The sequence below is a fragment of the Hyaena hyaena genome, unplaced genomic scaffold (genome assembly GCF_003009895.1).
Source record: "Hyaena hyaena isolate Hyena2069 unplaced genomic scaffold, ASM300989v1 scaffold_277, whole genome shotgun sequence".
Classification (NCBI taxonomy): domain Eukaryota; kingdom Metazoa; phylum Chordata; class Mammalia; order Carnivora; family Hyaenidae; genus Hyaena; species Hyaena hyaena.
Window position 1 is genome coordinate 1656215 of NW_024080905.1, and position 25803 is coordinate 1682017.

Below are 25803 nucleotides of genomic sequence, written 5' to 3' on the forward strand. Positions count from 1 at the left end.
TTTTGCTCTTTCTCCCCCCAAGAAGCCCAATGATTAGATTTTGTCAGTTGTCTTAGTTCACATTACCCCCTGCCAGATCATCTAATTTTTTAATGGCATTGTTCAACTACTTACCATTTCTTCTCTTTGCTTTCTTAACTGTTTCTAAAGAAATCAGAAGGTAGGCACATTTCACAATTTATTATTTTAGAAAACGTTGGGCAATGCTTCTTTAGAAATGGTTTCCATTGATGGTTTATTCAAATTGGCCAAGTACCAGCAGAGACAGTTCAGTTGTGTGGGATTCCCTGCTTGCCTGGGTCATAAGACTTTGGCCTGAATGTCCTGTAGAGCTTAGTTCTACACTGACACGTGCTTCTTGATGCCACTCAGTCATTGTCCCCATTGGGCAATCCAGTCTCCAAGCTACTAGGAGCAACGTTGAGTAGGCATTGCTGCCCCCTAATTCATGTACCTTTTCCTAGAGACCTTCACTGCTTTGCTGAAAAGACTTTATCTTACCTACAGTGTTAAAACAGTCCAACCCAAATGATTTTCCCCTGTGTGTAGCCCTCTTTAATATCTCTGCCTCTCTATCTAGGCACTCTCAAGAAAAATTACCTTCCAAGAAAAATTGTACTCTGAACCTAAATTTCACAAGTTTATACTGTTGGCTGAATTACTCATCCTTGGTTTCAGTTCTCTCCAAGTTCTTAGAATCATAATGGCATTCAAAATTGAACATTGCTCTGTAATAAAGCCAGGAAAGTATGATAAAAATTATGTTTCAAAACATTGCAGAGAGCCATACCCATTTCAAACAATACTATCTCAAAGGTTTTTTAGAAGGATGGAAAATAACCATCAAAACAAATTGTGGAGGACAGCTTTACACCTCAGAGATTTCATTAATAAATGTACATCAAATTATTTACCAAAGATAGAATTAAGAATGAATGTGGCTTAGTCGGTTAAGGGTCCGACTTTTGCTTAGGTCATGATCTCGCGGTTCGTGAGTTCGAGCCCCGCGTCGGGCTCTGTGCTGACTGCCAGCTCGGAGCCTGGAGCCTATTTCAGAGTCTGTATCTCCCTCTCTCTCTGACCCTCCCCTGCTCACGCTGTCTCTCTCTCTCTCTCTCTCTCTCTCTCTGTCTCCTAGAAATAAATAAAAATATTTAAAAAAAAGAAACATTTCTATCCCAGGATTTCCAAAGGGAAGAAACTCTTTGAGGTAAATTTAATAAATATAGTGAATTGATACTTAAGATTTAAGTTGGACAGAAACGTAGCTAAGGAGCCAAATGTCCTAAATCAATTTTCTCTATGATAATACATGTGAAAAGGAGAGGGGAAATTAATATACAGATATGTAAAACAAAATGTATTTATCAAGATTCTTTCAGTTAGAAGTGGTAGATTATCTTCCGGTTAGCTCTGATACAGAGTTTATAGGAAGAATCCTGGGTTATCTTCTCTCATCAATGGGAGATTTAAAAATAAGATGGGAGTTATGGGCTTCCAGAACAAGTAGAAGCAGGAACAAGAATCCTTCAGAAAGCTCTCGTTCCTTCCTGCTCCCCACCCCCCACCCCCACCGCCCCCTGTCCTTGTTGTTGCTTTCTGCGTGACTGCTTCATCTTCCCTTACTGCAGCTGGCCTTCCTTCACACCTGCTGAGACACCTGCTGATGTTTTCCAAGTTGAACATCTCTGGCTTCTACTATTGACTCCCTCTTCCTCTATTACAGTTTGAACACATCTGATTGGCCTAGATCAGGTCTGACATCCTATCTTGAAGTAATCAGTTAACAGTGCTCAGGATAGTGGGGTTCTGTAAAAAATAATAACAATGATTATGATTATGGTAGTCCATAGAACTCTTAATTTCTGACCCAGCAATTCTACTCTTAGGTATTTATCCAAGAGAAATAGAAATTGGTGAACATGCCCGTGTCCAGCATATGAAAGAAATCTTACAAGTCAACAATAATAGATGTATGACCTGATTTTAAAATGGCAAAGGGTTTGAATAGACATTTCTTCAAAGAGAATATGCAAATAGCCAATAAGCACATGAAAAGATGCTTAGCATCATTAATCACCGGGAAATGCAAATCAACACCATAAAAGGTATCACTTTGTACCCACTAGGATAGCTACATAAAGATAGACAATAACAAGTGTTGGTGAGGGTGTGAGAAATTGGAACCCTCATATGGTGCTGGTGGGGTGGTAAAATGGTGCAGCTTCTTTGGAAAATAGTTTCTAAAAATATTAAACAGAGAGTTATCGTATGAGTCATCAATTCTAGTCCTGCTTATATACCCAAGAGAACTGAAGGCATATGTCCACGCAAAAACTTGTACGTGAATGTTCACTGTGGCATGATTCATAATAGCTGAAAGGTAGAAACAAACCAAATGTCCACTAATTGCTGAATAGATAAACAAACTGAGGTCTGTCCATACAATGGAATACTATTCAGCCTTAGAAAGAATGAAATAGCAACACATGGGGCAACATGGATGAAACTAAAAAACATCATGTTAAGCAAAAGCAGCCAGTCACAAAAGACTGCATCTTACACAATTCTGTTTATGTGAAATGTCCAGAGTAGACAAACCCATAGAGATTGAAAGTAGGTTCATGGCTGCCTAAGGTTGGAAGCGCCATAAAGAGGGAGGGGTACATGGGGAGTGATTATTAATGGGGCAAGGTTTATCTCCAGGGGGATGCAAAAGAGAAATGGAAACAGTGTCCAATACCTCAAGGGCAGTGGTACTGTGAGTTGAAAACACCTTTCCAAAGGGCCACTTGATAAAGCTAAAAAGAATCTTACCTTTGTACCAGTAACCCAACTTCTAAAAACATACCTAATGAAATAATGAGAAACTTCAGCAAATATCTGTGTCCAAGAATGTTTGTTTCAACAGTATTTGTAATCAAAATAAGGTGGAAAAGATAGAATTAACAAGCAAGAGAGGATTAATTGAACTCAATATGGTGCATCTATATGTTAGAACTTTATGTATGCATTAAATTCAATGTTTTAAAAGAATATTTAATCACATAAAATACATGGCTATGTTATTTTATGGTAATAAGAATTAAGTTACAAAAGATCATGCTCAGTATGATCCCAATTAATGTTTTCACGGTATAATTAACCTGTAGAAATAACTGCATAAGGTGCAGTAATAAAAGTCTTATACATTTTTTGTTTATCGTGCTTTGTATTTCTCTTTGGAATGGCTCGGAGTATATATTTCTGTGCATATATAATTAGAAGAAAAACAATGGTATATATTTAACAGTCACTAAACTCTTAACTAATGTTGTTTCTGTGAATATTTAAAGATGTTGTTCAGTGAATATTAAGGAATTTCTCATTATCTCTCCATGGTAGGAGTCCCTTATCTGTACATAAGCACTAAGTTAAAGCAGGGCTTTGCAGGGCGCCTGGGTGGTTCACTCAGCTAAGCGTCTGAATTCAACTCAGGTCATGATCACACAGCTTGTGAGTTCAAGCTCCACGTTGAGCTCTGTGCTGATAGCTTGGAGCCTGCTTTGGATTCTGTGTCTCCCTCTCTCTCTGCCTCTCCCCCACCCATACTCGATGTCTCTGTCAAGAAATAAACATTAAAAAGAATTATTTTTAAAGCAGGGTTTTGCAAAAGCAGTGCAGGTGACATTTTGGGCCAGGTGACTTTTGTCGTGGTGGAAGGAAGGGAAGGTGTAGGGTTCCCCTGAGCACTAGAGCATGTGTACAGAATCCCTGGGGTCTCCCCACTCCATGCCGCTAGCGCACCCCAGCGTTACATCAAAAGGATGTCTTCACATACTGTCCAATGTGCCCGGCAGGCAAAATTGTCCTCAGTCTATAGTCACTGAATTAAAGGAAGCATTTTATAAAGGAAGAAAGTTCTGGATTATCTGAGAGTGGCATTTATCTGTTGTGAAGTTTACCTATTTTCTCATACCTGTGCTTGCTTTATAAGTAGGGTAGACACGGTTTCATCAGGACACCAAATTAAATAGCGACTTACCAAAATAGCTCTTGATTCTTCTTTTACTTTCTATGTAAATTGCATGAATCTTCATTACATTTTTGTCTGAACATTGATAGCCCTGATCACCCTGTTGCTTCTGATGATAATGCTGGTTGTCCTGTGCTCTTTGCAGCTCGCTCGGCCGTCACGGGTAGCTGTGACAGTGACGGCCTTCACATTGTCAGAGGATCCAGCTTCTCTTCCACGCCTTTTGCCACCGTGTGTGGTGATGAGATCCTGCCTCCTGTCACCATCCTAGGCCCGGTGCTGCTCAACTTCTACTCAAATGCATACACCACCTCCTTGGGATTCAAGCTGGATTATAAGACAACCCGTGAGTAGCCATAATGATATCATCTGGAATTTTCTTCTTTTCTTGAGTCATTCCCATAAGGGGTTTTAATTGTGATTCATATGTCACCAGCTTGAAGACTCAGACACGTTAAGGGGAAAAATGATCCGTTAGATGCCTGCTCCAAAAATACTCAGGCATTTTCTTCAAAAAACAAACAAAAACTGCCCAAAAAACAAAACAAAACAAAACCAAAAAAACCCACCAAAAAACAAAAAATGGGGAAGGGGACCTTTTTCATGAACTTTTGGTAGAACTGCTTTTTGAAAATCAAATGGAAGATTGGTAATTTAAGTTAGAATAAATGTTCCTGCTGTCTTGAGTAAAGCAGTATTTTATAATTTTAGAAAAAAAAATAGGGACATCTGGGTGGCTCAGTTGGTTAAGAGTCCGACTTCGACTCAGGTCATGATCTCACAGTTTGTGGGTTCGCGCCCCACGTAGGTCTCTGTGCTGGCAGCTTAGAGCCTAGAGCCTGCTTCAGATTCTGTATCTCCCTCTCTCTTTGACCCTCCCCTGCTCACACTGTCTCTCTCTCTCTCTCTCAGTAATAAATAAAACATTTTCTTTTAATTTAGGGGAAAAAAGAGTATCTTTATGATCTTCTGGTGGGAAAGGACTTTTTTAAAATATGCAAAAAGCATAAGATCTAAAGGAAAAGAAAGGATTAATGTATTCAACCATGTTACACTTTGCAACTTCTTTATTTCAAAGGCAAAGTGAAAAGGCAAGTCGTGGATTGAGCAAAGGCCTTGGTAGCTACCCAGATCTTTTCATTTGCTATAGACGATTTAATCATGTATTTGAAAATCATAAGATTATTTTTCCCTATTTTCAGTAGTCCTTTCCTCTCGTGCAATGAACTTGGTTCGGTCCCCGGCCATTTTTACCACGCCATCCCAGTTTCAGTAACATGGACACACAAATCGGGCAAAAGCTTTGCTTTGTTTTGTCTTTATGTGACCCAAGTCATTGCTAAAGTTAAATCATTTTCTTTCAAATAAATCACTGCTCCCATCCACAGAGAAGACTGGAAACTGGCTCATGAAAAAGGCTTCTACAGTTCGTTCACATTAGCTGTGACCTGAGTCCTCACCCCATATATGAAGTGTGACTGTGTGTGGTTCCATAGGTCCGTGGGCACAAAGAGAATGGATGTGGGTACAGTGAGCAATTCTTTCCCCCGGTCGTGTTGTTGAATGAAGAGGAGCATCAGGTTGTTTTATTCTTGTGGAATCGCTGGTGGTTTGGAGACTTACATGCTACTTTACGTTCTTCTATTCTTTAATCTCTCCTTTTCCCCAAAATACTGTAGGTAAGCTTTCCCGTATCTATGACGAGAGTGTCATTTACAGAGCATTGAAATTAAGATGTCGAATTCTGAAAAGGGACAAATTTGGGGGTTTGGGGACATTGATAAACTTCCAGAGACCAAATAATTGTGTACAAGCTGAAATAAAATAATAACTACACAAATCTGACATTTAATTCACTACAATTTTCTCCAGAGGTCTGAACATGTGAGTACTTATGAGCATAGAGAGTATAGCCTTCCTTGAAAGGTGGGCTTACCTGAGGGAATATAAACTAACCAACCAACCAACCAATAACCTTAATAACCTTAAATGGCAGCTGCAATTCATTTATCATTTATAAGAGATGTAAATGGAATATGTCTATTGATGGTATATAAACCATAAAAATATCATCAAAAGATACTAGCATTAAAATTTTGGAATCATAGAGTAAAATAAACATAAGCCTTTCTCGCTGTAATGAGTGGGGCACTTTCCATCATTGTGTGGTATAAGCTGATCCTCCTTATATGTAAGGCCGAGCAAAAATAATAATTTTATATTTTTAATAATGGGGATTTCTTCTCTTTTTATGGCTGTTGTTTTTTGACTAATAGAAATAACCGAGGGCTCTGGGCTGTTGATTGCTGGAGTCAGGGTAGGGAGTAAAACTAGCCTCTTTGTGCTTGTTAAATTAAAGACCATTACTTCAAATTTGGGCAAATACAGTCCTTCCCAGTCTCACAACTAAATGGAAATACAAAGGACCCAAAAGCTATGCATTTGAGCACATGAAAGGCACTAAAGCTGAAAGTTCCGAAAACCATTTCTAACACTTGACCGTATGATAGTCTATCTTTGGCAGAGGAGACTCTATATCTAAGATATTTAACCTATATTAAAGATTTCCAAATTGCAATCCTTCTGGCGTTCAGATGCTCACAACATGTTTGCACACCTTATCTAAGCTTCCAGTTATCTCTGACATCCCTCTCAATCTGTCAGTTAAACATAGGGATGGGGTACCTGGGTGGCTAAGTCAGTTAAACGGCCGACTTCTGCTCAGGTCATGATCTCACAGCTCATGGGTTGGAGTCCCACATCAGGTTCTGTGCTGACAGCTCAGAGCCTGGAGCCTGCTTCAAATTCTGTGTTTCCCTCTGTCCCTGCCCTTCTCCTGCTTGTGCTCTGTCTCTCTCTTCAACAACAATAAATAAACATTAGAAAAATTTAAAAACAATAAAAAACATAGGAAAGCATAGTTATACCCCAACCACATGAAATATTCCTTCTCATTATTTTCACTCTGGTCATTAATTTGAGTCTCTGGTCTGACTCATTCTGTTCCAAGATGTGCCTTATAATATTCTTCCCTGATTCTACTCCCTTCCTGTCTCTTCCTCTGAGCTCAGGGGAAAAACCAGTATTATTTGTAAACCACAATGAAGGGGGGTTGAGTTCTTAAAGACAAATGATTATTATCTCTCTTAGGAGAAAAGGTACATCAGAACGGGTATCTCAAAAGTATTCTTTCATGCCATGAGTAATAATTGTTCGCTCTTTTCTGTTGCAGCCTGTGGGGGTCTGTTCAACTTCTCCACTGGGGTCATCAGGAGTCCTGCCTACCCATATTCAGACTACCCCAACGATATGCACTGTTTGTACACCATCATCGTTAGAGAGGACAGAGTGATTCAGCTCAAGTATGTAAGACAGCTGTACCTTCTTTAAAATATGCTTAGCTCTATTTACAGAAAAGACAGTCCTTTACAATAAAGAATGCTGATTCTTATTGGAGGTATATAAGGGAACCTCAAGGAAGAGAGAGTGAAGTTTTTGTCTGGTAGTATAAATCAAGGAAATGGGTGTCCTTCCCCCGACGCAAGCCAGTAGTGATTAGGGGGAAAAGCAGGCACTTCACCACAGAAAATGAGTGTTATAATTTCCCAGCAATTTCAAAGGAGCCTCATATAATGGGTTGTAAAATTATAAACCTGTCTTAGGAACACCAAGAGAAGGTACTATCCATTAGTTGGACACTTACTATACACCAAAGGACTTTAATTGACACTTTCCATAATTCTCTTCTTTCATTCTTAAAACAGTCATATGAGGTATTTATTATTAAACTCAGTCTACTGATGAGAAAGCTGAGGCTTAGAAGGGTCAAATAATTTTCTCAGTGTGACATGCTATTAAATGAACACTCAAAATCTGAATTCACATCATACTTTGTCCCAAAGCCATGTCCTTAATATTTCCCTATGCTTTCTCTTGAAGGGCAAATATTTCCTGACCACTTAAGAAATGGATTTTTACCCATGTATCAGAACACCTCTAAACTGGTGCTATACAATATCACTTACAGCATCAGTGAAACTCTCCCCTAATCCTCCTTCCTCCCCATGGGACCGATTAAGGGAATACGACCTCCAGATGTCAGTGATAAAGTTCACAATCACATTCATCTGAGATGACGTATTTCTAAGTCTTGTATTTCAGTGACATACAGCTTATGGCAGAAAACTGTGAAAGCTGGTGTAGCTCACAGCAATCTAGAATTTTTTTCTAGAAGGCTGATGGTCTAGGTTCTTCCCTACCTACTCCCCCCTGCCCCCCAGGAAATGTTTGTGATCACTCTCATCCCTTAATATGATATCCTTTCTGCAATTTGCCTCCAGGGACCTCATATAACAGATGGGTCTTTAGCTATAAAGCAAGCCTCATCCAGCCTGACTGGGTTCCTGTACCAGGCAGTAAGTGGTCTCTAGCCTGAACCTTGAAGAAAGCTGCAGATCCACACCCTGGGATTATTTGTAAGGAAGCTGTGCCCAAGGGGTGAACAAACCCTTTAAGTCCTAGGAACGAAAGAATAAACCCAAACTGTCAGATGGTCCAGAGTAGGAGACCCATGAAGGGAGCGCCTGCCTAGAACGGAAGTGTAAGGAGTCACTCTTGTCATTTCCCATGATGCTACAGCATTTGCTCCTACATGTAAAGCATTATAGGTGACATATATACTATATATATTGATAATATACATTTTTTTCCCTACCTGGGCCCTGGGCTCCTCATAGTCAAAGTCAATGTCAGCATGTTTGGAAAATTATTTATTACACTCTTTCTAAGAAGCTAGATTCTATGAAACAGATACGACCTCAGGCATTACAGAGGTTGTAGACATTAGTAAGACAGGAATTCCTCAACCAGTGTTCCCAAGCTATGCTGGCGACATAAGCTTTTCTATCCATAGGCCTTTCCAGATATTTTCTGTGCTCTGGGAAAAATGATACAACATAAAAGCTTTGAGTCTTCTTGGAAACTCACATCTTTATCTTTCTTTGTGAATGCATGTTGTGGAAAATAAATGTGTCATCCACGGAGGAGAAAAATACACGTAGTATTTTTAGAAATTACCTGGCTGTTGCTCTGCCCGCACCACCATCATCATCAAGACATTAAATATTACTTGTGGTTAAAGAAAATAAAGAATTTTTCATCTTATTCTTAATCATCACCTTGAAAAAACTGAACTAATGAAAAGCTCTTGAAGAGAATTTACCGATCTTTTTTTTTTCCGTAAGGCTCTTAAAAGGAATTTTCAAATTAGATATTTTCAAATTATTCTGTAGGATATGTTATTTATTGTAGCTTCTAGCAAAAAGAAAAAAAAAAAACGGAGAAAGCAGAAGAACCTCCCAAAAAAGGAGGAAAGGATATCAAATAATTTAAACAGTTTAAAAAAAAACACATTATAGTAAATACACCCTAAAATCCTAAAGATAAACCATGTAGAAAGCCTTGCTTGTTTGGGAACTCTGGGAATAGTTAGTTGAAATGACAGAGTGTGGGGCGCCTGAGTGGCTCAGTCGGTTAAGCCTCTGACTTCAGCTCAAGTCATGATCTCACGGTTGGTGGGTTCGAGCCCTGCATCGGCCTCTGTGCTGACAACCAACTCAGAGCCTGGAGCCTGTTTCAGATTCTGTGTGTCCCTCTCTTTCTGACCCTCCCCTGCTCACTCTGTCTCTTTCCCTCTCTCTCAGAAATAAATAAAACATTTTAAAAAATTAAAAAAAAATAAAAAGAAATGACAGTGGAGGCCTTAGATCCTAATACTATCCCAGGCCATAAAAGTAAAGTTAAGGATGTATCTGTCAGGATAGTTGTAAGTGGTAACAAGCAAGCCCAAAGCACAGTAGTTTTATGAGCTTATTTCTCACCCTTTCCTGTAAGAGTACATCCAATGTGGCCCAGTCACTCAGCAGCCCAGGCTCACGGAAGCTTGATTTCTACATTTGAATCCACGGTCCGTCACTGCAATGGGAAGTCACTATGGCAAACGGAGTAGTAACTTTTTTAAAAACGTCTTCCAGAAAGTAATACATATCACTCCTGCTTCTAGTTCTGTGGCCAGAGCAAGTCTGGGGGCCATGTTGAACCTCAGAGTGTGCACAGATGGACAATTCTCCCAAATATCAGGGAGGCGGAGAGCAGGGGGGGGCGGTGTGGTGAAGTTCCTGTTAACAACCACAGTGATCTTAAATGGCAGTTTTTGCTTATAGCAATCAAATTAGTAACACAGCATATTGTTTCTAGTATTTTCTTTCAAGTAAAGCATGGATGTTCTGCTTCTAGCCTTTGTCTTGTTTATCTTTTTGTTTTTTGGTTTTTTTTGCTTTTTCGGTTCTTTTTGTTCTTTTACAAGAACTAAAGGTCTAATGTCATGGAAATCCAAACGGAGAACATCACTATTAATGAGGTTCATTTCACAGGTTTAATGATTTTGATGTGGTTCCCTCCACCTTCTGCTCCCAAGACTATCTGGCAATTTATGATGGTTCTAACATCAGTGATCCCCTTCTTGGCAAATTCTGTGGGTCCGTGCTTCCACCAAATATTAAGAGCAGCAATAACAGTGTGCTTCTGGTATTCAAGACAGATTCGTTTCAAACAGCAAGAGGTTGGAAGGTATCTTTCCGGCAGACACTGGGTAAGAATTTTGGATATATGAATCTATTTTTCATGACTGTTACTTTTTGGCTTTATTTTTTTCCCACCTGACTGAAGTTGCTTTTCATTTAAATTTCGAGGAATATGTCACATAAAACTTTTGGTTTTAAAAATTACCTCTGCTATATTTTGATTAAAAACCAATCTCTCAATGGAGCGCCTCGGTGGCTCAGTCGGTTAAGCATTTGACTTCAACTCAGGTCATGATCTTGTGGTTCGTGAGTTCAAACCCCGCGTCGGACTCTGCACTGACAGCTCAGAGCCCGGAGCCTGTGTTTGATTCAGTCTCCCTCTCCCTCTGCCCCTCCCTTACTTGCACTTTGTCTCTGTCTCTCAAAAATGAATAAACATTAAAAAAAAAATCACTCAACCAATATATATCTCTTGTATACAAAGGTAAACTCTACCTACGCAGCCATCTCTACTTAGACCTGAGCCTCATTTTATCACTGACAGAAATGGTGGAATTTTAGCCTAAAGCGGGCAAGGGCCCCATCACAAAAATAGAAAGGTCTCATGACCTCCTTTGCCTTTATGTTTAAAATGCTGAAGAGCCTTGGGAGGATCTTAAGTAAAAACTGCGTGACCAGACTTGATTTCTTTCTGGAAAGATGATAGTGGTAGCAGGGAGGTAGAAGTGGAGGGTGCTGGAGGCTGGGGGAACCTATGACCTGAGAAGAAGAAGCTCTTTACAGAATTCTGGATGGGAAAGGTCAATTGCTCAAACTGACACAGTGGGAATGGAGAAAGAAGGAAATGTAAGAATTCAGAGTAAATGAGAACGTAGAAAGCATGGGAAGTACAGTGTGGGAGTTGGTGACACATTACAAGAGCAGAGCATTTGAGGATGGTTTCTGGATCGTGGCACTGTAAGAGGCTAAGATTTAGGGAACAAATAGTATAGTTAGTTTGGAGCATTTGTGGTTAGAAGCCTCAGAGATACTTAAATGCAAAAAGATAGGAGGAAGCTGATGCTCGAGAAGCAATTTGGGCTGGAGAGAATGATCTGGAAGTCTACTAGAGGTGAAAGGAAAAGCTAGATGTAAGGCTAAATTGAAGACCGTTTATTCCCATTGCGTGTGAGAAATAATTGTATAAAATTAATTCATAGCTTTGAATCATTTAAAATCTAAGTGAGTTAACTCATTCCCTATTTATCTATATTCATAGCATCAGTGACACAGATTAAGGAAAGTGCTTGATTCTAGAAAGATCTTTGATTCCTGCATTTGGATACAGATGTGATTCATGTTCTGAAAATGAACAGCTCACCAAATGAATCACATTCTCTGTGAAGGCTCAGACAGACCTGAGAAGCTTTCTGCAATAAGATTTCTGAGTCACTGTTCAAACTCTTTCTTTCTCTTTTCCCCATGCTGTGGATAACTTTCATCCCTCTGATACAGAGCAAAGCTTACCTTAAGCTCTCTTTACATTTGATGTGCTACTTATCTGTGCATTTCTTGAGGGAAGCAATTAGCCGTTTGTGCTGTGAAGGCTTCCTAACAAAACATAGACATCATGACAAATTGTATCAGAAAAACCACTTTGCCACCTATCCCACTTAGCTCGATCAACAATAACTTGAAAGCAAGTCTCACGGGCAGACAGGGAGTAGAGACTTGCCTAAGTGAAGTGGCGTGCAAAACACAGAGGCTATTTTGAAAGAAAAATTCATTTGCCTTTGGAGATATTTTTTTTTTACACAAAAGAATTCATACATTCTTGCCTTTAGCACAGATGTTAGAATCAATTGACATATATTTACATTTGCTCTTGCTACCTGCTTTCAAGCTGTTTTCCGAATGTATCTTCACATGACCACTGAAATGGTCTTAAAGTGCTCCACACTGGTGTCATCTGTGAACCTTCCTGTATTAGTCCGTTTCCCCTGGTCTCGTTAATTGCTGTGTTGTTTTTCTGAGCTACAGAGAAGGCATCTGTGGACTTATTGTGATTTTATGGGAGTGCAGCAGCACAGAAGGAAAAATCTTACGTTGTCAGAGGCACTGTTCACCTATGAGCATTTGGCTCTTTCAGTCAATGACTGCTTTCCTCTGGTCACAGTTACAGGAAGGGTTCAAGTGCAGGGAACACGAAGTGGGATGTCATTCGTTGCCAGAGTTGTGTGCCCACTGCATTTCACGATGATGGCTTCTACCTCTTTCTCATCTGTGTAATTGCTGTTGGCCACTTGGAAATATCGAAGAAGTAATTTTAGTCATTTTTAATAGTAAATTTTTACCGAAAACCTAGGTGTTACCATTTTGTATTGCTTTGGTCTCGCAATGCTATTGAGACCACACATGTGAGTTTGCTGATCGCCTTGCATAACTTCAATTTTGTTTTTTGTTTGTTTGTGGTAAGGAAGTGGGGGAAGAGCAATAAGAGTAGATTTACTTCTAGGACTTACAGAACCTGTTAGTTACAGACCTGGATTTAAAAAAAAAAAAACAAACAGCAAAACTTAGATTTGGCCAGGAAGCTGCACCTTTCACATCTGTCTCACCCTTGAAAGCCACCCTACTTTTCCATAAAGAGGTGAAAGAGCCTCTGTGGCCCTGACAGTGAATTTTCAACAGTCAGCTGAATTTTTGACAAGGCATGTGCAGGTCAGCCCGGAAAACAGTATTTTCACAGAGTAAATAAAAGGTGTGGAGAGGAGACCGTTTTAGCCTGTGACATCCCAGTTTGGTTATCTTGACTACCACACTGGAGTTTTGCAAATTCACTATTCACATTATACACTTGACAATATCTTACATCTGCTTCAACTTTTCAGAGGTCAGTAAAGAGCCCCATTCATTTAACTATGTGATCATAAGGTGAACTCCTATGTTTGTAGCGCTGATGGGTCAGAACAAATTTGGGGCAAATATCCCATAGTTTGTTGTTACTTACTAACTACGTAGGGAAACGGAGTTTCCTTCTGTATTCCAGGCCCATAATGCATGGGGTATAAGGCAAAAGGAAAGAAAAGCAGGTTCTTCATGGGGGCTCACATCTCACTGTAACATTAATCTGCCTTCCTCTCTCTCCCCCTGCACGCCAGCATTCCATGAATAATTCATCCTGAAAGAAGATAACCAGCAAAGGGATTGTCCTGGGCTTTAGGGATCTATGAGACTCTGAAATTATCTGCGTATTTTTCTCAAGAGCACATGTTGCTTTCCTCTGATTGTCAGTGGTATCCATGATCTTATCAAGCCTAAAAAGCCATCAGTCCTGCGGATTTGACTAAAATGGGAATGCTATATATAGTGCAGAAATGACATTTTTAAGGACCCTTTAGTCTGTTAACTTCTGCCAGTTGAGTTAACCACCAGGGGCTGCTTCGGCCATAACTATGCTCACATGTATGTCTTGTGAATCATTTCAGGCTTGCAAGTGTGTTTTAAACCATCAAGGCCCCTGTTGCCTTTTACTGTCCTGGCCTGATGCCAGAGTGCTGCTCAGTCTTAGGCACAACATGCTCCTCACATTAGACACCAGGCTTCTAGATACTGGATTAGATCAGGGATTTAGAGTGCATTTTCTCATGCGGTGCCATGGTATTTTCATGTGTGTTTTAAAGCAATGTCTTCTCTAACACGTTAGCAAAAGGTCAGGGTTAAAACCTGACCCTGGCCTCATTAGGTGTGAGCTTGGTAGGCATTTCGATCAGCAAGTAGCCAAGGAGAAAAAAGTGACCCTTCTGGATGATGTGTCCTAGAAGGACAAGGTCATCACCCCAGGGAAGATGACAGTATCAGGGACAAGAGATTCTCTTCACATAAGACTGTAAACACTGGACGTGCGACTCAAGCTCCTGGCCCCCTGGCCCCCACAGTCCTCGTGCTGAGGATGAGGGCCACTTCCTGCCACTAGCTGGGGTGTTCCCCATATGCAGAACTAGTCAGGTGGCAACACCGTCAGACTCACAGACCTCGCTGTGAGACACAGGCAAACAAAGTATACCAAGTATACGTGTTTCACAAGGACAAAATGAATCGTGCTCCACAAAGATGGGAATGTACCCAGATGGGAAGAGCCGTAGACAAGAAAGCAGGTGGCCATGACGTAAATGCTCCATGACATCATTGTCTGGTAAGATGCTTTAGAAAAGTCCTGTAACACTTTTGAGCTCCATTTTTATCCACTGAGAAAAGATAAGTTTGAAACATTATCACTTTCTTTCTTTTAAGCATGCAAAGGGGATAAAATAGCTAATTCCTGTACAAAGTTCCTTAGATGTCAAAGAGAGAGGCTGTTATGCCATCAGAAAGTAAGGTTGAGGTCTTGGATTCCTGGAAGGTTGTGTGACCCACTCCACCCTGTCTCCAAGGTGGGGAAGAGGTGCGTGTATAGCCGGGGTCATGATCATCAACAGGACCTCTCCATGGTGCCATGATTTTTTTGTTTGTTCTTACTCACTTTGCACCAAAATCTAACTAGCAAACCCTAGTGTTTGTTTTATAACCAAGTCTGAAATCAAAAGCTAAATTTTAATTCAATTTGAATACCTGGCAGAGGTCCAGCACATAACCAATACTCCATCAATATTGGCCATGTGAATGAATTGAAGAATAAGTGGATACATTGCACCTACTTAACAATTACCTTATAGGCAATATAAATGATACAGTATACACTGTGTTATGTTTAGATGTGCCTCCTTCCTGATCATGGTTCATACAGTTCAGCTGTGACTCAGGATCGTAACTTGGATCACTTTCATACTCAGAGAATTAGAACTGCTAGATCATACTTAACCTTTGGGTCATGTGTGTCTGGTATCTGGATATTTGCCCAAGAAAACATCTCTCTAACATGCTAAAGGAAGGCACCAGGAGCTGTGGGAGGAAGCCAAGAGAGTTGAACTTGACTTTGTTTGTAAAAGGGGACAGGAGAAGAAGGAAAGGGAGACAGACAGAGGCAATGAGAATCTGCAGCCCCCAAGATGGAAAATATGGTCAAAACAGATGGAGAAAAATATAACAACATGTCAAAATCAGACTCAGGTTTCTAGTTATTTCTCAGTTTCAGTTTTGGTGTTGTGTTTGGACTTTGAGAGGCATTCTAAAAATCTGTAGCTAAACAGTAAAAGAATAGATTTAAGAATATCCAGGAACTCTAAATATTGATATGTGTATGTTTCCAAGTGCTTCCTAACAGCCTGGTAAGAGCTGCCAAACCATATTACTTTTAAAAGTACAAATGCAATAAAGGAATTGAGTTAAACCTGAATAATTTTATAAATCACTGCTCAAGTAACTCTCAGGTTAGCAATAATGAGGGTATTACTCGAAAGCAATGGTGTTTGTCTGTTCTTTTAATGTCATTTACTTCCTCTGATGAAGTCTGAGAATGAGATGAGCTGAAATTGTACACCCATTTGTAGAAAATTCGACTAAGCTTATTTCCGCCCTTCGTAAGCCTTCTCACTGTCACTGGTGATTGGACTTCCCTTGAGAGATGATGTCAAAGCCAAGGTTACCTGCAGTTTCTTCTTGGTGGGTTTTACTGAGGAGGGTTTATTTGTGGAGCTGAGAACGTGGGGCTTCCGTAAAGAAGACAACAATGGTTGGTTCACCAAAACCTTATGAAAGCAAGGAGACAGGAGTAAAACTCCAGATCAGTAAAACGAAAGGAAAGATTTTTATTGAAATATATTCACACATCAGAATCTACATTCCCCTCCCCCCCCCAATGACCAGATTGCTGTGCCTGGCCTTGAAGGGTAGGGCTGTCACTGGGGAAATAAAACCCTTTGGTGCTGTGGAGACCAAGCTGAGGGACAAAATTGAGTCAGTGGTAAACCGTAAGAAAACACTGGAAGCATTCAGGGGAACAAGAGCCGGAACGCACTTATTCTCCACAACCTAAACCACACCAGCCCTCCTCAAAATGGAATCCAGCCTTGTCTCAGATGTTCTCAAAACCGGGTGTTTTGACTTAAATTATTTGTAACCACAGATTCCCTATAAGAATTATTATCCTGACTCAGATCAGCTTGACTTTAATGTGATGTTTGCAGGAGCATAAAAGCAAACTGTCTCTGGTCAGCAGTAAACACTTAAAAAAATTCTTTGGTTGTAAATCAGTTGTTTAGAAACAAAACATCATTAGGACCACGGGATTGTATTTTCTTGTCCTGGTCTATGAACAGATCTATTAATGCTGTGCGATAGAGGTATGTTTCACTCACTCCCAAGCGAACACATCACAATTTCCCAAGGCAGGATGATAATGACCCCTGTCCCCGAGCATCCATTATGCGCCAGATGCAGCACAGGGGCTGTCCCTGGAGAGCCTCATCTAATCTACACAACTGCCCCAGAGACAGGGATGGGCTGATGATCCCATTTTACAAAGGAAGAAACAGGAAGTTGAGAGATTGAGTAATTTGTCTGTGGTCAGAGTGTTGTAAGAGGCAAAGCCAAGCTTCCAACCAGGTATCATTCCCTCCCAGATTCACCATTTTCCTGATCAGCCCACATCACCTCCCTGGCACTCAATAAACATGGCCAGGGACAAGGAGGGATTCTGGGGAGAGTTTTCTGAAAGGCGGGCCATTTCTTTAATTCCTTTTTGGGGTAGACTGAGCTACTTTTCTCCACTTCCATCTTCTTGATGCTGCCTGTTTTCTAGTAACAGCATTCCAGTTTGTACCTAGCTCCAAATAGTACATTTGCTCATATGCTATACTACATAAATAGTGTGTTTAACTATAGTAGTCACTATTATATCATATTTATAATATAAGTATTTTATAAAACAGGTATAGCTATGTTATACTATGCTATATTTATAACCTATGTATAAATATATAATTATATAATAAATTTATACTATATTTTTATACTGTTCGTATTATAAATAATGTTTCTATTCACACAAATATTATGTATGAATATATAATATATATGCATATGTAATATACATATAATATATGCATATTGTAGGTCACAATACATATTATAATATATTAATATAATTCTATAATATCACATAATATATGCAATGAAGTAACATTGTCTTTCTGATGTTGACAGATAAATGTCACGTCTGTTTTATTGGCTTTCCATGGCATATTGATAAAGAATTAACACAGTCATGTGAAATATAATTGCACCGGAATGTAAGGGTAATAAATCTCTGTGTAACAAATAAAACCTTCTAGCCCAAAATTATGGCCTCCAATTTAGTAAAATTCTTACTACAGGATTCTGACAAAATGAAGTGATTTGCACAGGTATTTTTATGTTTTAGCCCTGTTTAGTACTCTTATAAAGATTAGTTACTGAACTGGGAATTAAGTCACAAAGACGTTATATAACTTGGCCAGGTAACTTAGCAGAAGTGGCAAAATAGTCCTTGCCTCCACTTTGCCTCCACCAGAGTAATAAACGTTGAAATATTCATAGCACAGTGTGCAAGCTAATACATCAACAGGAGCAACCAAACGGTTCCGCATCATTGTTGAAATGATTATTTTAAAGCTATGGGAAATTTTGTCTGGTGTTATGAATTCCACCTCTTTTATATTACAATCTATTTTATGACTGCTAACTAGCACATTGCTATTAAGCCTGTTTTCTCTAAACAGAACACTTAAAGATTTTTTCTAAGTTTTGATTTTAAAATTGTCAATGTTAAGTAAATAAAGTCATACTTCTGCTATTACCTTACTGAAGATTAATGACATACAATATGGCATTAGTTTCAGGTGTACAACATAGTGTTTCATTGTTTATAAACATTACAAAATGGTCACCACAATAAGTCTAGTTACCATCTGCCGCCATACAAAGTTGTTACAATATTATTGACTATATTCCCTCTGCTGTGCTTTACATCCCATTGTCTTACTTTATTTTTGTAACTGAAAATTGTACCTCTTATTCCCTTTCACCTATTTCATCCAATCCCCTCACTCCCACAACCATTCATTTGCTCTCTGTGTCTATGAGACTGTTTATTTTGTTTCATTTGTTTGTTTATTTTGATTTTTAAATTTTTTTAAACATTTATTCATTTTTGAGAGACAGAAAAAGACAGAGCACAAGCTGGGGAGGAACAGAGAGAGACACAGAATTTGAAGCAGGCTCCAGGCACAGAGCCAGACATAGGGCTTGAACTCATGGACCACGAGCTCATGACCTGAGCCGAAGTCAGATGCTTAATTGACTGAGCCATCCAGGCGTCCCACGTTTATTTTGATTTTCAGATTCAACATATAAGTGAAGTCATATGGTATTTCTGCTTCTCTGTCTGGACTTATTTTACTAAGCATAATACCTTCTTGGTCCATCTGTGTTATTGCAAATGGCAAGATTTCATTTTTTTATGGCTGAGTTATATTCCAGTGTGTGTGGGCGCATGTGCGCATGTGTAACCCATCTTTATCCATTCATCCATCTATGGATACTTCCTTTGATTCCATACCGTGGCCGTTGTAAATAATGTTGCAATGTACATTGAAGTGCCTACATCTTTTCAAATCAGTGTTTTCATTTTCTTCAGATAAATACCTAGAAGTGGATTGTAGGGCAGCTCAGTTTTTAATTTTTGGAGGAAGCTCCATACTGTTTTTCACAGTGGCTGCACCAGTTTACATTCCCACCAACAGTGCAAGAAGCTTCCCTTTTCTCTATATCCTCGCCAACACTTTATTCTTTCTTGCCTTTTTGCTAGTAGCCATGCTTTCGGTGTAAGTCATACGTCTTTTATACAGTGTCATTGCACATTCATGTATCTTGTGCTTTACAAATGATTCAATTTGCTCTGCTTGCTGAAACCTAATACGCAGAGATTAAATTTTCTTAAGTAATAGACCTAACATGATTTGTCATTGCTAATTTTTAGCTAAAGAAGCATTTTTCCACCTTTCAGGCAGTGTTTTAAATATTTTAGTAATATTTTTATTGTTATCCTACTAGTTGTTTCTTGGCAATCAAATATGCCATAAAAATCAACTAAGTTAGCTTTAAAAACAGGTTAATACCTAGGACAAAAACATTGTTTTGTATACATCTAATGTATGTTTATAATATAACAACAACTTTATAAATCAAGAAATAGGTTTAATTCCAAGAATTCCCCTTGTAAACTTAGGCTAGATATGAAGATTCATCTAATAACTCTTTATATTTTCTATTCATTCCTTCATTGTTTATTCAACAATTTTCACCAGCTACATGCTGCACAGGCAGTGAACTCTTGGAATTACAAAGATGAACAGAACAAGGTGTCTGTTCTTGAGAGTTTCATCAAGTTAGGAGGTGCCTGCATGGCTCAGTATCCAACTCTTGATTTTGCCTTAGGTTTCACAGTGTGTGAGATCGAGCCCTGTGTCAGGCTCTGTGCAGACAATATAGAGTCTGCTTGATATTCTCTCCCTCTCTTTCTACCCCTCCCCTGCTCATGCATACAGGACCTCTCTCTCTCTTTCTATAAACAAACAAACAAACAAACAAACAAATAAACTTTTTAAAAAAGAGTAGAGGAGTTAGGGGGTACCTGGTGGCTCAATCAGTGAAGTGTCAGCTTCAGCTCAGGTCACAATCTCATGGTCCATGAGTTTGGGCCCCATGTCTGGCTCTGTGCTGACAGCTCAGAGCCTGGAGCCTGCTTCAGTGTCTGTGTCTCCCTCTTTCTCTGACCCTCCCCGACTCAATCTCTCCTTCCCCCTTTCTCTCTGTCTCTCTCAAAAATAATAAACATTTTTAAAAAGTAGAAGAGGAGTTAGTAATTGTAAATTTGGGATAATAAATGCTTTTTGAGGGAAGAATGTGCAAAGGACAGTGGAGGCAGAAAAGAAGGACCTGTGTTTCTTTGGTGTTGAGTAAATAGTTCACAGGATTGTTAGAGGAAGCATCACAGAGAGTGTGAACCCTGAATTGTAGTGTGATTGTTAAGAGTGTAAGCTCTATGGGCACCTGGGTGGCTCAGTCAGTTAAGTGTCTGACTTCGGCTCAGGTTATGATCTCACCATTCATGGGTTCAAGCCCCGTGTCAGGCTCTGTGCTGACAGCTCTGAGCCTGGAGCCTGCTTCAGATTCTGTGTCTCCCTGTCTCTCTGCCCTGGCCTCACTTGTGCTCTGTTTCTCTCTGTCTCTCAAAAATGAAAAAATGTTAAAAAAAAAAAAAAAAAAGAGAGAGAGAGAGAAAAGGAATGTAAGCTCTGGAGTAAGACTTCCCAGGTACATACTCAGTTCTTATATATCCCAACAAGTTTGGCCTTGGACACATTTCCTCTCTACGACTTGATTATCTCATCTGTGAAATGGACACACTAATAGCAACTACCTAATAAAGTTGTGGTGAAGATTAGACTAAAAAATTCCCTGGCACTCATTTAGCGTGTCAAAATTTTCAGCTTTAAATAGTATTAGCTTGAAAGGATGAAAAGGCATTCATTGGGAAAACATTCTATAAAGAGGGAAAAGCACATATAAAGTTGTAGGTGCATGCCATTTCAGAGGCTACAGACTGCCCTGCACATCCTTTGGTAATGCTTTAGGGTATAAGGTGGAGAACAAGTTTATTCTTTGTCGAGATCATTTTAAATATTCAAGGACCTATACCTTTCCATTTAAATTTTAAAGTGAGCATTTAAAAAAAAAATTTTATGTTTTATTTATTTATGAGAGAGAGACAGCATGAGCAGGGGAGGGTCAGAGAGAGAGGAAGATATACAGAGTCCGAAACAGACTTCAGGCTCTGAGCCAGCTGTCAGCACAGAGCCTGACGCGGGGCTCGAACCCACAAACTGTGAGATCATGACCTGAGCCAAAGTTGGACGCTCAACCGACTGAGCCAGCCAGGTGCCCCTAAAGTGAGCATTTTTTAATAGAAACAGAAAGATCTTGTTGGGGGTTGATAAGAATTACAATAAACCTATGCATTAATTTAGGAATGATTGACATTTTTACTATGTTGTGTCTTCCAATACATGAACAGGTATGTGTCTCCATTTAGTCAGGTCTCCTCTGATTTCTTACATCATTTGTCATTTTCACCACACGATTCCTATGTATGTCCCATTAAGTGTATACCTAAGAATTTCATGTTCTTTGGAGCAATTGTATTTTTAATTTCGGGTTCCATATGTTTATTATTCATATATAGAAATGTGACTGGCTTTTGTGTATTGTTCTTATATTCTCAGCTCTTGCTGAACTCACTAGCTTTATGCATTTTTCCGTAGATTCCTTGGAATTTTCTACATCTGGAAGTAGTGGCAATTTATTTCTTCCTCTGCAGTCTATATATTTTTTCTTGCCTATTAAATGTCAAGAATTCCAAAGTGATGCTGAATATGAGTGGTAAAAAAAAATATCCTTGCCTTGTTCTGATCTTAAGAGGAAAACATGTAGCTCTTCACCATTGAGTATCAGTTAGTTGCAGATTTTTGTAGATACTCTGTATCAAGTTGAGACAATTCCTTTCAAGTCCTAGTTCCTGAGAGTTGTTATCATGAAAGCAAGTCAAATCTTATTAAAGCCTTTCCTGCATCAGTTGACATGATAATATGATAAAAATATTTGATTTAGCAAATCATTTTTAAAATTTCAAAGTTAGTGAGAATAATTCCCATGAAATGCGCTGGGTCTGATGATGCATACATAAAGTGTGTTCAGTAATACTTAAATAATGCAAAATTAGTAGCAAGACAGTGATAAAATTCTCCTAAGTTTGTTGTACATTGTATTGCTCTTTTTCCAGTGACAGTAGCTACTGATTAGCTGCTGGAATTACCGTTCTTTTAGTATTTTAGTTTTATGCTTCCCAAATATAACCAGACTAAGTACACATTCTAAGTTAAATTAGGCTGGGTCTCAAATTAGGATTTTTAAATGAGTCCAATTGAGTCATGTTACCAAACACAAACATGAAAACAAAAACACACAATTCATGTTAAAAAAACCAAGAAATTGTTTTTCTAGTATAACATAAATAAAATACCTAAAAGGCCATGCCTGTTTGAGGTTAGGAGGTAGAAACATAAATCCAATCTGCTTTAATGGAAAAAGACAAAACATGTTTATCTGGAACCTTGTAGAATTTTTAAAAAAGAATTCACTGCTTTTGGGCAATTGAATAATGCAGCTTTGAAAATCACAGTGAGATTTATTCAAAGAAAGGATAATGGAGCTCTAGCCCTGTGTCCTGTGTGGTTGAAGGGAAGCTAACCTGGTGCACCCCCATTTCCCTAAAGCACTAGCTTCAATGGGTTTGTATTCTGTTTCCTGTGCTTCTGTCTGCTTCCTTTAACTACCAGCTAAAGCCCCAGCTGGCTCACTGGGGAGCAGGAAAATGCGTGAAGTCAGGCCAGTCTCTATCTGTAAGTATGGCTTCCTCTTCCCCATGTATCCAAGGGTAGCTGTCTAGAGGCAGACGGAGATCCTATCCAGGAGACTTTCAGAACACGTCAGCCACAATATAATGTCAGCCACAAAAATGTCAAGCCTCATGATAGCTATTTAGAAATGTATCTGTCCCCACTAAAGGCTTCAAGATGTTTTGTCTTAGATAATAAAACTATTTTGCTTTGTCAGATTTATCCTGGCTTGAGCTTCATTCTGAAGTTTCATTTATTGGAGGGAAGCAATTTCGGATTCGGTTACTGATTTTTAATTAAGTAGAGCTCAACCCACATCTCGCTGCTTACTGCCGGCTTATATTTCCACCATTTCTTTAGCCAAACATTTTCTTTCTCTAAAGAAGTAGCTCTTCTGTAGGAAGGGTTTCCCATTTGGGGAAGACGGTTAGAGTGCCATTTGTTCTCAGGCATAGGGAATGTCATTTGAGAGCATTTCTGACAGGACATGACTGATGAAGTGGGCGCTGATGGATGGGCGTCTGCTGGATGGTAGAATGTGTGTAGCAACACGGAAGGTGATGGATTTATGGTGCTAAACAACATGTCAAGGTTAAGGGTTGATACTAGTTAAGAAGGGCAGGGGGGAGATTTAAAAAGATGAATATAGTAAACAACTATTAATTTCTTGTGTACGAAACTATTTCATAGTCACAGAGTTCTTTGTGTTACATCCTGTTATTGTTGAAGTATAGAAACACAGAGCTGGTAGTGTGGCCAAGCACTTTTTGGTAAAGGATCCCTCTTAGTTAATATTTATCTCTCTATTTCCCCAAATACAAACATTTATGATTCCATTGATGTGGGAGGAGCAGAAGCACAGAGCAGTTATACTATGTTTATGGATTAAAATAGAGGAGTTAGAGCAATTATAACCATTTCCTGCACCAGACACACACCGAAAGGTGTTTACTCATATAATATTATACTTAGTTATATTCACATATATTAATAGACTACTAAAATATACTATATTTGAGTATATAATATTATTCAAAAATGGTATGAATTACATAATTCATTCACATAATGTTAAACCTGCTTCAGTTATTTGAATATTTTGGCCAGGACGGTCTGAAGATTATGTTAATTCTCCTTTTTTAAAATTCTGTGTGTATATTCTGTGAATGAAGCAATGCGCTCTATTACAGTTTAGTAACTCAGACAAGCTATTTGTGTTTTGGTCGGCCTTTGCCACGGGACTGCTGCATAACAAATCATCCGAATTCAGTGCTTATCCCTGTGGCATCTATTGTTATCACTCGCGGCTCAGCAGACTGGGTGTCTGCCTGTTCTCAGCTGCAGAAGGACGTCACTTGGCTTTATAGTTCAGGCTGCGTTCAGGTCTGCGCTATGTGAGTCCACTTTCTCTTTCCCCAGCAGCTCCTGGACAGAGCACAGGAGCGGAGCCCCAAACCACAAAGCCCACTTCAGACCTCTTTCTTCTTCAAGACGATTAATATTCTTTTTTTTTTAATGTTTTATTTATTTCTAGGAGAGAGAGAGAGAGACAGTGTGAGCAGGGGAGGGTCAGAGAGAGAGGGAGTCACAGACTGAAACAGGCTCCAGGCTCTGAGCCGGCAGTCAGCACAGAGCCCGATGCGGGGCTCGAACCCACGAACCGCGAGATCATGACCCAAGCGAAAGTCGGACGCTTAACCGACTAAGCCACCCAGGCGCCCCAAGACCATTAATGTTCTTTAAGTCACTTGGCCAGGCCTCACATCAGAGCATAGAAAAGTATACTCTGTTCATTCTAATGAACTGCAAAGAGAGAGGCTAAAGAGTTAAGGAACATCCAGTGTATCAGTCAGTCTGTGACAGCACGCACCAAGGATTTTTGTGTTCTTGCTTGTGGGTTCCCTGGAAGGAGGGAACATCTTATGACATAAGTCATAGTAGCGCTAGCACTACTGTGCCCGACTACAGTCATCATTTTGCCCTTGTTAATTTGTTAGCAACAATTAGTAAACAAGTGGTAATAAGATAATTTGAGCTTTTAAAAAATAACATTTGATTTTTAAAGCTGGTGCACGAATAGAGTAAAGCCCAGCAATCCCGGCTGCTGACATATAAACCTCCAACTCTTAGGGCCCTTGCCGCTCCCCCGCCCACACCATTGCCACGTCCACTGTCTTGGTCATATGCCCCCAGTCCCGCTCCCTGGCATGTCATGCTACTGCCAGATACATTTTTAGATCAGACTTGATTAGAGAGCGCATTCTGACCCTACCGCTCTGCTCATCAAAAACCTGTCAAGTGGATTCCCATTATCCACGGAATAAAGTCTCAAGGTCACGTTCTATGGTCTTGACAGTTGAGGCCCTCTTCAGAACAGCCAGTCCCGCGTCCCAATCCTGTATTCTTCTTCATGGATGGATCATTTTTATAACACAATTATGCTTTCCTATGCCCATCATCTAAATCCTTGTCCACTTCCACTTGGTTATGAGGTTCCTTCAGCCTAGAAGTGCCAGTTCCAATCCCATTTCTACACGGTCTTGTCCTGTTTATCCTTCAAGACCGAAATCAAATGTCACCTCTTCCTGGACATTCTACATCCTCATAGCCTGAAGTGGTCTCTCCCTTCCTGCGAAACTCACAAGACTTACCTGTCTCTTCTATGACACCTATTATTTTCTACATTGTATTATCATCATTTATCTGTCTTGTCACTGCTGTTGGACTACCATTTATCTTTTCCTGCCTCAATATTAAATATGTTTCTGTGACTATTAAAACAGTATTTAATAAA

The 25803-nt window shown here is 39.5% G+C and overlaps 1 protein-coding gene across 1 annotated transcript in view; it reads left to right on the plus strand.

Annotated features, from left to right (window-relative positions):
* Window positions 1–25803, plus strand: part of CUBN (cubilin) — a 274401-nt gene that overhangs the window by 224179 nt on the left and 24419 nt on the right. Inside the window, 3 exon segments of the mRNA XM_039245893.1 lie at window positions 4161–4361; window positions 7248–7377; window positions 10447–10664. Coding sequence (XP_039101824.1) covers window positions 4161–4361; window positions 7248–7377; window positions 10447–10664 — 549 coding nt within the window.